The sequence below is a fragment of the Pungitius pungitius genome, chromosome 3, assembly GCF_949316345.1.
Source record: "Pungitius pungitius chromosome 3, fPunPun2.1, whole genome shotgun sequence".
Lineage (NCBI taxonomy): Eukaryota > Metazoa > Chordata > Actinopteri > Perciformes > Gasterosteidae > Pungitius > Pungitius pungitius.
The window spans coordinates 28,986,798-28,999,993 of NC_084902.1; the positions used below are offsets into that span (position 1 = coordinate 28,986,798).

At 48.7% G+C, this 13,196-nt stretch overlaps 2 protein-coding genes across 2 annotated transcripts in view; both read right to left on the reverse strand.

The window, feature by feature from the left end:
- LOC119221197 (striated muscle preferentially expressed protein kinase) overlaps positions 1-13,196 on the reverse strand; it is a 59,145-nt gene that overhangs the window by 18,852 nt on the left and 27,097 nt on the right. The gene's annotated exons all lie outside the window — the stretch shown is intronic.
- On the reverse strand, positions 1,512-12,961 carry LOC134127014 (striated muscle preferentially expressed protein kinase-like). The gene is made up of 3 exons (XM_062561584.1): positions 12,613-12,961; positions 4,589-4,687; positions 1,512-2,784 (listed from the first exon to the last, which is right to left on the reverse strand). Exons 1-3 carry the CDS (start codon positions 12,959-12,961, stop codon positions 2,438-2,440), a joined length of 795 nt encoding a protein of 264 aa, XP_062417568.1. The 3' UTR covers positions 1,512-2,437.

Genomic DNA, 13,196 nt, shown 5'->3' on the forward strand with positions numbered 1-13,196 from the left:
ACCACATGGCGCATATGTTGGGTTCACAAAACCTGGGAGGAGGGGTCCGGCCTCACAAAGTGCCTTTCTGAAGGGTTACTTTTGGGTTGAGTTCAGGTCGGTCATTTAATCAGAAGCCACTGGAGTGACCCGTCAATCGAGGCAAACTTCTCCCAAAGTTATACTTCTATACAATCCTTTCAAATGAAGTCCAGGTATTTCTGGAGACGGCTTGTTTCCTACTCTTTTTACACTTTTTACATAAGTAGCCTGATACAATATGTAGTACCTTCCTGTGCAGACCGGGGCTGAACAGAACCACCCTCCTCTCGGAGCCGCCCCTCTTTCCTTCTGGTCTTGCTCGTCTCGTTGCTCCTGTTTGCAGCACATTCCGTCTCCATGGGCTCCTCCTCCACCAGGACGACGGGGGTGTTCACTCTCGTGGATGGAGACGTTCGCCCTGCCTCGGCCTTCCTCCTTTTCACATGAGGGCTGATGGAGGTGGGTGATGGGGCGACCCGGGGGGGCTTAGGTGGGCACTGGGAGCCCGGTTCCCTCGCGGTTAGCGGCGTCGTGCTGGGCGGTCTGCAGTCCGCTCTGTTTTCCACCGTGGTCTCCCCCTTCAGCGATTGAACGAATGCGTCTTTGTCGGCTTTTTGTAGAGTTTCCCTGTGTGTGAGAAAACTGTTACGTAACACTGAAGTACAAACCATATATCCATCAATAAACGAATTTCATCCTAACCTGCTGAGGCTTTTCCGTGTGGCTGTTGGCAATGGTTGCCCTGGTAACAGGTGAACTGGCGCCGTCTCTATGGTAACAGAGTTTTTTCCCGCTGGTCTCCCCTGTGAATCTGGCTGTGTCATCGTAGTCTTTTCGGCGGTGCTCTTTTGGTTCTCCGGGCCCCTGCTGGGCCCCTGGGGAGAAATCTGCAATCTGCTGTCCCCGGCCTGTCTGTCCTCCCGGGCTCGCTCCCTTGCCTCCAACTTTTTAACCACTTGGGGAGGAATGGGCTCTAGTTTCCCTGTGGTGAGCCTCTCTTTCTGCGACAGCTGCTCAGTGGAATACGCCTTCTTCATGCTTGGTTTCACCACAAGCTTTTTGATCCTCTGGAGCTCCTCAGTAAACCGGCTCTGCACCCTCTGGGAGTAGCTCATCTTGTCCTCTAGAGAAGACGCCCGTTGCTTGAAGGCAGCTCGCTTCTGAAGGATCCGCTGGTCTTGTGTGCCGGGGCCGCTGTCGTCCAGGTCGCAGGAAGCCGCTCCTCCAAATCGAGAAGCCGGTGCAGATCCAACTCCTCCCGGCAGGTCGACGCTAGCCCTTCGTTCCTCAAAAGCTCTGACCTTGTCGAAGATCTTGGGCCCTGCGCGAGCCAGTTTGGGCGTCATGGCAACGCCGGTGACACTTGACGCCTGCTCCGGCTGAGAAAGAGCGGTTTGACGCGCGTCTCGGTCCGGGGTGTTGATGCTGTTTTTTTGCGTACTGGGAGGTGGCTGAAGGGGAGAAGACAGGGGGACACGGGAGGAGCCCCCCGCTGATCCTCCAGCAGTTTGGGTCCTACAGGGGTGAGGGTTGAGGGGAAATGGAGGTGTGAAGTTAGAGCTCTGGTGCAGCTGCTGTAGGCGTTCGGAGAGTAATAAAGAAGCAGACGTCCATTCGTGTCATTTCGCCTCGTGTTTTTGATTCACCACTGAGTTCCTCGTGTTCTGTGCTCTGACAGTGACAAAATAAATGGCACAGAACGGAATCAAAATAAAACCATGTCGCCTACGTGTAAACGTTCGTCAGAACTTAAGCTCATGGTGGGGATGGACACGGTAATAATTGAAAAATTGTAGGCAATTCTGCAGCGACAACAACGCAGAGTGACGACATTAAGAAAACTTTCAACACAAAAACATGCCTGAAAAGAACCCGTGAGTCACATGATCATTCATTTGTGAGAACATTCATGCTAATATTAGCTCGGCTCAAAACCAGCAACCCGTGCATGCCACAGCAAACCTATGAAGACCTGGTGCTAAAAGTGAGGGGCCGCTCTAGAAAACATGCAGTGGCTAAAAAGAGTAATCACAGTTTTCAGAAGTGCCGAATAATCCATATTAGCAGACTCCTCCATGGTGTCCTCTATAATGGCTATAAGAAATATTAACCATCATTTATTGGTTATAAGACCGGTAATAATCTTTAGGTACAAAACAAAACCAAACTCATAGCAAAAACAAAAACAGAGTCAAAGGAAAGTGTGACATCAAAAAATAAAAATGGCAAGTAACAAAGTTATATGAAAATAAGTCTGAATATATGAAATAAGAGAAATGATGTAACTTATGCGTAAGGGGTACATCTTTGTGAGTTGGGTCCATGTGGGATGCAATGTCTTGCCTTATGTGTCTCTTTTTCTTTTTGCGATTGGTGGGCAGTCTTTTTTGTTTTTTAGAAAACAAAATGCCATGTGCTATAACGGCATGGAGAATGTCCTCCCCCGGTACAAGCTGAACATGCTCCCATAGTAGTCGCTGCCTACAGAAACACTTTCCTCTGAGCCCGGGACAGGACGTGCCAGGTTAGCGTGAGACGCCCGGATCAGCGGTTCCACACCCAGGTGACGGACAGGTGGGGCCCCCTCAGAGGGAGCCCCACCGAGGGCTTGCCTGGCTGGGTTTGTGGGGTCCAGGTGGGGCCCCGGAGGGCGGGAGCCCAGAGCGCGCAGCTCCCGCTCCACCACAGGGTCGTAGGCACCAGGGAGGGTGGCCCTGCGATCCGAGGGGTCTGGGTTATAGTCCATCATCCCGCCTCCCTCATCTGGAGGGAGAAGAGAGAGAGAGAGAGAGAGAGGGAGAGAGAGGTCCAGAAACATGAATGTGTGTGTGGGGTATCTGCAGTTGATACAGCACGGTGCTACCAGTGCAACATGATTTCAAATTAAATACTGAAACACCTTTACACTCTGGTGGTAGCAGAAAAAAAGAAATGAAGCCTATTATGTATAAGAAATGAAGGACAAGGGGAGCAATTGTCTGTATTAAATATACTATGCCGTACTTTCAAAAACGCTGGTAGGAAATGATATGATGAAGATGCACTAAGAATAAAGATGGGAAGGCGGATCATCAGTCCATGACCGCTGGGAAACAGGACACGAGATTGAATGCGACGCGCTGTGGAGCGTGCGCCACTTAAAGACGTCCTCCCCCCCCATCGCAAATCCTGTCATGATTGACATGTTAATGGTGAGCAATGGAGACAGAAAAAGAAACGCTTTGAGGGGGAAAAAGAAAGAGCGGTCAGCATCTTCAGTAAAACGAGGGGAACCTTGAAACTGCGCCGGCGAAGTAAAAAGACAAATGAAAGGGACTCAATCCGGCTCCTCTAAAAGCAAACCACTAAATAAAGAACTTTTTCAGAGGAATATATTACACACTTCACGGCCGTGAGGGACTCAGCTTTTTTACTTTCCCTGCAGAACCTTTAATGTTCACAGAAGAAGCTTTAAGTGCTGCGTTTTGAAACTGAGGGATGAATCACTTTCACAAACACGGCTCCGTCCAACTGGATACAAACCACGGCCCGAACCTTCTGCAGGAGGGTCGGACACGGCCTTCTGGTACAGCTGAGGCGAGGCGAATCAATTCCTACAGGAGACAGCACATAATGCATCGCCTCATCCCTCCCCTCGTTTGATGTTCTCTTTCTATTGTTCCTTTTCAAAGCCGGTCTCCGGAGAGAGGGACGCGGAGAGGGACGCCGAGTGCAAACACAAGCGAGAGGAGCATCTAAAATGTCTTCCCGGTCTCGGGGAGGGGTGTCGATATTTCAGATCTATATTCAGACATCCTGTTGCCCGGCTGACGGGTAAATTCTCTTTCAGGAGTTCAGGCTGACGGGAAAAGACTCAGTGGGTCTCGCCCCGGGAGATGTCTGCCAGTCACATCGTTTTCACATTTTCATTTGTATTCTGAGATCACAGGGAAGCGAATCAATATTTCTTTGGCCATGTTGTTAAAAAAAGATTAAATGAGGTTGTTAGACTCAATCAAATTTGGCTCCAGTGTCCTCTTAGACCAAAAGGGTGGAGGGAACAGTGCAATAAACAGTGGCACTTTGACTTGAAGATCTGCAGCAGTCATCTTAACTCACAAGTCCTTTATAATATTACAGCCACATGGAGGTTAGAAGGTAATTATTGAAAGACTGGTGGTACGATGACCAAGATCTGCAATTAGACATTTCAAAGAGTATGGAAAACCAATGGGGCTAAATGCTCCACATGAATACCCTAACTGATTAACATGCAAAGTCACTGTTTCCGTGAGCTTCAGCCTCGTTCCTCTCAGCTGTGGAGCCCTGCGGTGAGATCCAGACCTGAGACAGGTGCCCTGCTGGAACTAGGGCAGTGTGTCACAAACCAGGAGAGATCCGCTCATATCACGTTTCCACCAACGCACAGCTCCCAAGCAGATTACCACCTTCTATTAAATCCACATCTAATCATACAAGTGGTGTTTATTTGCCAAAGATGTGGAATCATTTTGACCATCACCTCGTAAATATGGTTTGAAGAGACACTGAGTAAGTGCACGCAGCATCTTTTGCAGGTATTGCTCACCTGAAGGTCCTCTCCGGCCAGCCTTCTCTTGGTGCCTCCCGGGCCCTTCTTTGGTTTCCATCTGAGGATCTGTGGTCTCATCCTCTGTGTTCTCAGAGTCTGAAATGAGGTAGAACACAATGATGAGTCAAGATGGAGGAAGGAAGGTGCAAATTCAGCAATGAGAAACTGAGGTGGAGGAGAAGAGGAGGCGGTGAAATCAACATTTCGGGCAGCGGTGCAGGGTTTGATGATCAGAGTGAAATGAAATGGTGTTGAAGATGGAGCGTGACATGGCTTACACAAATACATGCTTAATACACGGGAGGAGTATGTGCCGATTCCCTCTCATCAGGTCAGCAGCAGACTTGACAAAAACAGCAGGCTGAGCTTAGTGGTCCTCCATTAAACCCAATGCTCTGTTCCTGTTTCTATTTAGAGGTTTCACAGTACCTCTTAACCGAAGCAGATTGAGGCCTAAGAAAATCATGACACATAAGCTATACACAAAAGCTATTAAGCGATTAAAAATCATCTTTTTACATCATGACTCAAACTAAAATGTGACTCAATGTCATTATTGAGAGGATGACTGTGTAACTGTCCATAGTGGGGAGCAACATTCTGTTTCTGTGCAGCAGTGAAGAAAATGCCTCAAACAAACGGTCAGAGCGAGAGAAATGAGAAAGATGTAACGCGGACAGGGACAACGTTTGATTGTGGTTCCAATAAAATGAGGAACAGAAAACAGATGGAGACAAACACAGACGCTGGCAAATAAAGGATTGTGGAGCACTGATCTCTCGCGGGAATTTGAACAATGAGGGGAAGTGGACTGAGAGACCCCCGACATCAGTAAACCAGCCAAAGAAGGACGGATGTAAAGATGAGAGAAAACATTTAAAAAAAAAAAGAAGATTAATTAAGACAGGCAGGTTTACCATAGCTTTGCTTTCGGCAGGAGCGGAAAACTTCACTTCCATAGTGGCAGCAAGAGAGGGCAGACGGGAGAGCACCGTTACTATGGAAACCAGCATCTCTCTCACCCACACGACCAATCCTCTTCGTACCCATTAGAGTCTAAAAATCACCAGCCGATGGGTGGCTGACAGATTACTGGTTAGAGAGCTCCAGAAGGAGCGCCGCGACAACCACAAAATAGTTGGCACCGCATGGCGCCTCGCATCCAGTCGGAACCCGATTAGATAATTGCAGAAGGTCCGCCTGATGACGAGAGAGCCAACGTAACATGAACAGTCACCGCCGGCTCAGCGCACTGCCACAGCAGCAGCAGCAGCCCGCCTGCACCTTCCCGGGTGCGGGGATGTAGATCCACCCACTCGAGCCAAATAGCGTGGGGAACTGACTGCGCTGTGGAATTACAGGGCCCGTATTGTTTTTATTGATACGTAAAAAGGTTTTGGAGGAGAGTACAGCGAGCCTGTGGTTATATAGTGCACACAGATACCATAAATCATTGAGGCCGCATATTATTCAATAGAGCGTTTTATGCACAGAGGCAAAAATTGCTTTGAGTAAGCAGTAAAAACAATAGAGAGATATTTGGTACTATCATACAAAAGAGTCATTAGAGGAGAAAAGGAGGAGGGGAGAACATGATGAAACACCAGACCAGAGAAAATGGTCTTCAGATTTACTAACAGAATATAACTTGGCGTAAAGCGTATACTGACAACACACCATGGGTAAACCGGCCAAATGTCCGTGTGGAATGCCCAGTTCTCTGAAACAAAGATACAAAAGGTACAGTGTATTATTCAGCAGAAAACACGATTCAATCAAACACTGGATGAACAACTTGAAGGCTCCCTTTGGCGCAAAAAGCATCTTGTCGATTTAATGGAGAATATTGAACCGTCGAATTTCTAAAAACATCTGTCTCTGAGGCCACGTGTCTGCTGATGAAGCAGCTGGGGGAGGCGCCTCTTGGACGGCGTGTCGATCAGCAGCGAGCGGCGCTCTCAGAGTGACTCGCCGCAGCGGGCGCACGCAAAGTCGCTAATGTGCGACAGCGAGATGACTCATTTCACGCTCAAATCCCCCCCACGTTGGCTGCTCACTGCTCAAATGGTTCCTCTGTTCTGTGATTAACTGTCGCCTGGTGGCCATTGGAAGCCCCCGTTGTTGTTGTGATGTCCATTGTTACGCCCTCGAGGCATCGCCGTAATCAGCAAAAGGCAGACACCAACTGCATCCGTTTGAAAGGGCTGCGTTTGGCAAACACTTGATAAATATTCAACGGGTATAATCCGAACCCCAAACCCCATTATTCTCATTGGCTGGAAGCTGGAGAACGAGTCTCGAGGCTTTGATACGGAGGCAGAGCGCCATCAGAGACCTGCTTTCTCCTGACTGGCTGCCCTGATTCTCCTGTGTCCACGGAGGGAAGCCTACTGACACACTTTCCCATCTGCTATCAGTTTGGGAAACCTGTTTGAACAATAACTTATTTATACAACAAAGCGGCGCTGGGTACATATTTCAGCACGCGGTGGGGTACAGCAGAGGTCTCAAGTGGATTACTGTTGCCTTTGTTTCCGTGTGGCGGTCTGAGGAGATGATTTTTGTGGAAAATCTTGGTTCATTTTTCTACCTGGCAACCAGAGTTTTTCTGAGCTGACCTTTGTTACGCTGTCCTGATTTGCCCTGAATCTTCTTGACGGATAACAGACAACAAAAAAAAGAAATAAAGAGGATATTTTTCCCCCAAATGGAATCAAAAGCTGCTCAGTTCTAATCAACATACCTAAAATGTTTATTTTAGGTGATCTGTTATGAATCATTTGCATCTCTATCAGTTACAGGGTGTGGCATTACATCCCAATATGTAAAACAAAATCATTTTTGATGAAAGACAACCTGGATCATTGAATTCATTTCTTTTTTAATAAGAAACCAGAAAACTCACCTGAAATCTCTTCTTGGACCAGATCTTCTTCATCTCTCTAAGTAGTTATTCCGCTCAAGCGCGCAACATTACCTGTGGCATAAGCTCACAAAAATATCCCCACTACGCGAACAAGCCCAGGGAGTGGCATCACCCGGTAAATAAATAAATAAATGCACAAACAACGGACTGCAAGCAGGGATTGAGCCGCCGCTTCGTCTCCGGTCTGCAAGACGGCGAGAAAGAGAGAAGATGCAAATGAGCCCCGGAGCCAGGTGTCTTTGTGTCTGAGCGTGTATCCGCTGATGTGAGCAGCCTCCCTCTCTGACGTAGACGCTGCCTCTAGAGGAGCAGTTCTCAGCTGGTTTGCCCCCCCCCACCCACACCCACTCCCACCCCCACCCCGTTCACCCGCTCCGCCTTCAGCGAGAGCACACTCAGCGCGAGGGGAGGTGGGGGTTGGAAGCCTGAGCATAAGGGGATGTGCTGTTCCTGATTGCGCTGATGAATAAGAGAAAGAGGTGGTACAAAAAAAAAAAAAAGCAGGAAGAAAGAGAAGAGATGGAGAGGAGAGGTGGAGAGGGCTGGAGATGAGGATGGCAAATGTTCACCCTGGGGGGGGGGAGGAGGCGAAGCAGAGGAGGAAGAGGCATAATGACAAGAGCGACAAGAGAGAGGGGATCTCCATTTCCTTCAGAATACAAAACTAGAGCAAATCCTTACCCTCATGCAGCCTCCCGCTCTCGCTCTGCTCTCCTATATACACTGTTTCCTCTCCACTAAACCCATAAATGATGCCTCTACGGTGCATGTGTGGTAGCTGTAACCAGGGTTAAGGTCAAGGACTTGAGCCCCCAGCGGCGGACATGTCCCTGACTGGATTACAGCATGATGCATGGTACTTATTCCAGGTACGCAACCAGCAGCAGCCATCCTTCTCACTATGCACCCATCCTGTGTGGTCTATTGAATGAGGCATAAAATAAAGCAAAACCCAACAAGCCCAGATGTGCACATTTCAGAACAGCTCTTCTTTCCCAGAGTGCTGACTGATGTGCATCATGGCGTCGTTAAGTGAGGCATGTTTGGGTTTTACGGCCTGTAAAAAACAGAATCGATATGTGAGATTTACTCCTGTCGTGAATCACAAGTTGCTCCGTGAATGATTTTATTTCTGCTCACTCCGAGCCACCAGCAGCGGATGGTATTTATTTTAATTTTTATCTTTAGGACATCCTCTATGTAGATTAAACTTCTTAGTAGTCCTGAATCTTTCACACAAACATGGACGCTGTGGATTTTCCTCCATCAGGCACAAAGCGCAGCGGTCGATAGCGGGATACACGCCCCCAAGAAACAGAACGCACCTGGATCAATAAGCTCATCAAACCACGTCACCTATGAGGGCGCAGAGAGGTCAGTGGAGCTTGGAAATACCCCTCATGGGGATGGTTTGAGCTCACTATAATCCACAAAGGCCTCTTGCTGGAATATGAGACATCAACCATTGGGAAGAGATGACATTTTATCGCTGCATCAATTTGTCTTCCTCTGAATCTGATTGTGTTCAATGGCCACGTTTCCCTCTCAACGATCCAACAATCATTATTATTGACGTCCAACATGCCTCAGACATGCATGTGCAAACACAAGCACATGCATGCCATTTTACCGCGAGATGGAGAAATGGCGGACACTGAATGAGCCTTAAAATCAGATGTGACGGGAGGCCCGCTGTGCTTTAATCATCTTGAAACAACAACAGCGTAAGCAGACTTCACAGAAACCTCATTGATTTTGTGACAGAGGCTTCTTCCTGGGCAGCGGCCCTGATGGATGGACGCAGCTCCATCAGCAGCAAACCAGGCCGCAACTCTCAGCAACAGAGGACCTGCTGCTCACCTCATGGATCACACTGTGATCACACGCTACCACGCGTTACATGTCCTGTCCACTCTAGAAGTATCCAAATCTGAAGAATATGGAAAATGTCCATAAACAACAAGAACACTTCACTTCACTGTCTCTTTGATGGTAACAAGGTCTAATGAGTGTACACTTCCAGGCTATTTTGCAGTGCTACTGTTCCACAGGCAGCATGAATGATTAAATACAGTACAGAATAACAAACGTTGTGCTGTAACGCATCTCTCATTGATGGCAAAGAAAGGCAAAAGTCTTTTTCTGATTTGGAGCTGTGATCCAACTTGCACCACATTTAGCAGCTATTCATCTGAACAAAAGGAGAGAAAACTGTCATGTAGATGATGCTTCTTCATCAGCCCCCGCAAAGAAGGCAAATGTTGACAGCCCCACTGCAACCTGATCCCACCACCTAATCCTCACAGGATCCCTCAGGGTTCCTGTGAATCACTGTGTACCAGCGGGGTGGAACACAAACACACTTTTTGCCAGACCAAACAGTGGGAAACTACCTTCACTTATTGGCTCAGCTGCCCCATGAGGACAGAGAACCTGATTAATGGTAACGTATGCTTAATCTACTTGATCAAAATATTTAGAGAATGTGAAATCATCAAGCAGCTATGGATCATTTCTGCTCTGGCACGCCGATGGGAAGCAGACTGGGCCAATAAGAAGTGGGCAGAGCAGGAATGACTGAAGCACATATTAAACTTTAAGTATCGTATTTGTAGCCATGGAAATTACAAGTTTGAACTGCCGGGTTGTTACTCTCATTTTAAGTCTCAATCCACATACAACATACATTGAAACGCTTTAGGCCTGTTTGACCTCAGTTAAACATCAAGCATTCTTCTCCAGTAGCTGACACACATAGTGAATCCAATTAAGCAGCAGCCTCAAGTGCATGAATTTGTTTTCATTTCCATTACAGCTGTTACCAATTAGTGGATTTTTCTGAATCTCAGTGGGATCCGTGTCCTGCTGCTATCGTGGTTCATATTTTGTAATGTGGCCAGCTCCCACTCACCTCTCTGCTTCTTGCTCCTCGGCCCACTCACACCTTCCCGAGCATTCCTCAAAGCTCTCCGGGCCTCGAGCAGCTCCTTGCGATACATCGCTCTCGTCTTCCTCCGAACCGTCCCTTCAAGATGCTGCTACTTCCCCAAACATCTGCCCCGCTGTGTGCAAGTCTTCCCACAAGGCCTTTCTACAGGGGAACTTTCTCAAAATGACTCCAGCAGGCCCAGTTTTCCCGGCGTCATCTTCCCTCAAGGACGCCTCTTTTTTTTTCTCCCTCTCCCTGTCTTCCCCCAGTCTATCAGCAGTCTATTTCCAGTCTTGCATAGTACAACCCCTTCAGTTGTAGTGGACTTTCCCTTTGCACCCCCTTTCAGAGAGCCTGCCCCCCGCAGCCACAGCAGGAGATTAAAACCCACCGCTACGCAGGCAGCGGACGACCTTCGTCGTCCTCTGTGGGTCACTCTGCTTTCACCACAGGGATCTCGTTATACACCATTAAAGTACGGCTGCGACTGCACATGCATTGTGGGTCCAGGGTCAAAACTTCATCCATCCCCTACCTCCGCTAACCGCCTAAAACGTGCAACTTGTGGTCCCACAGTTGTGATGCCACTCACACAGAACAATGCCCACGTGAGCCTGGACACATGAAATGATTCGGTTCCCTTTTCAAGCCACTGCTTTGAGGTGCAACAAAGACACGCCTCCTGCGTCACAATTGTCTGCCATTTCAAAAGGAGCTTACAATACGTCTTACGCGGAGCTCGCATCACGCCGGATTTATTCAAGCGACGTCATTCAAGTGGTCTAGACTGTGGCTTCTGGGTGATGTCTTAAAGTGACAGACCTGAGGGTCCATCTATCTGGGAAACGAAACAATGCTCAAACCGCCAAACAGGCCTCACCACAAATTCCCCCCCACCCCCCCCCCACACACCACCAGTCTCCCTTTCATCCCCCTGACGGCGATGGAGAGTGACAGCGCGGCGTCTTGACCGTGGAGACGCTATAATTATCTGTGATGTCTGCTGGTGCAATCGGAGAAGGGGCCGGCGGAATCCACACATCACTCGAGCACGAGCCCTCTAGCCAGCATGGCACGTACCAGGTTATAAATAACCACGGGGGGAGGAGTGGGTTAAGTCAAGCTTAACATACGGCTCAGGACATAGAGGGAGAGAAACTACTCGAGGACCAAAAAGGGATCAAGAATTAAAAATGTATGAAGGAAGAATGGACCAAACGGATGCAAGCGATCTGTGGCGTCTACTCATTGTAAGGTGAAGGATTCACAACTTGAATCTGGCTGAAATTCGCAGAGAGAAACATGAGAGTGACGCGATGAAGAGAAAGAGACAAAGAGCAGAAGTAGGTGATGATAAACACAGGGGTCAAGAAGTAGAAACTAGTGCTGGACTGCAGGGAGTCGATCAGACGGAGGGGAGCGAGTCAGAAAGGTGCCGAGTGACACGCAGCTGAACCGTGTGTGCCAGCTCCCAAGTGTGAGAGCTGGTGACATGCAGGCCCAACTGTCAACTGGCTCCACAAGCCAAGACGACGACACCCCGATCAAATCCAGCCCCAAACGACCGCAACTGATCATTTGATCTAATGGTGGCCTTCCCATTTGGGTTATCCTAGCACATTATTCTTACCGATTATTCCTAAAAGAGTCAGATTTACTGCTGAGTCGCTGAGGTACTGAAACTATGACATACATGTGTCCATATGTCACACACAATTCTGCTAAACATAGTTAGCAGGGCAGAGGAGAGTCAAGCTTAAAAGTAGCCTCGCTGACAAAATGCCATCGTTATCTGTGCGGGGCGGAGGTGACGCGATAAACTGGGTAATGATAGACAATCCAATCAAACCCTTCATGCCAGAGAGCAAGACACAGGAGCACTTACAGACGGGCTCCTGATTTATTATCTCACCGCTAAAAACTGCAAAATAATTCTGTCCGCCACTCCTACAAAGTAGCAGTTCCTGGATCCTACTTCACTGTACAAGTGCACAAAGAGAAAAGCTAAGAGAGGAGGAAGAAGGGAGACGTGAGCAGATTGTTCAACTCGTCAGCTGTTCGCTCCATCGTGGTCAGTGACCACTCCGGTCTGCAGTGTGTCCACATCCACATCTGTGAATAAACCTTTAAGAGGCTGAAAGGAGGTTTCGTGCGGCTTGCGGTTACCTTCACCCAGGTCCATAACGGCCAAGACGGCGCTGCAGCTCGCCTCTCCCAGCTCATTGGTCGCCACGCAAGTGTACAGGCCTGCGTCGCTGGTGCGGCAGTCCCGAATCCACAGCCCGCCGGCGTCCTGGGCTTCGGATGGGGGCAGCGGCTCGCCGTCGTGGTACCACGTCAGCAGAGGTTCGGGGAATCCGGCCACCGACAGCCTCAGTCGGATGTCACAGCTGGTGCCGACCGCCGCTTTGCGGAGCTTTTGGGTGAAAGCGGGCGGCGCGGGTTCTTGCATGGCGGCGTCTGGATGAATCTGGTCCTTGGTGCCTTTGGGCCTCTGGACACTGCCTTCCGCCATCTAGATTTCTGTCAGACGTGCACTGGGGACTGTAATGACCAGAGAACATCGCTTACAACCACAGTTATGTGCATTAAAGATCCCAACTGACAACATTTATTTAAAACGGACTAAAACAACCCGTATCTGTTGCCCAACCTTTTGCACTAAATAAAACTTTCACATTTTTCTTCACAGCGAAGGATGCTTTATGTGTTGTGCTGCTAGTGAGACGATGTGGTCATAAGTGAATAAT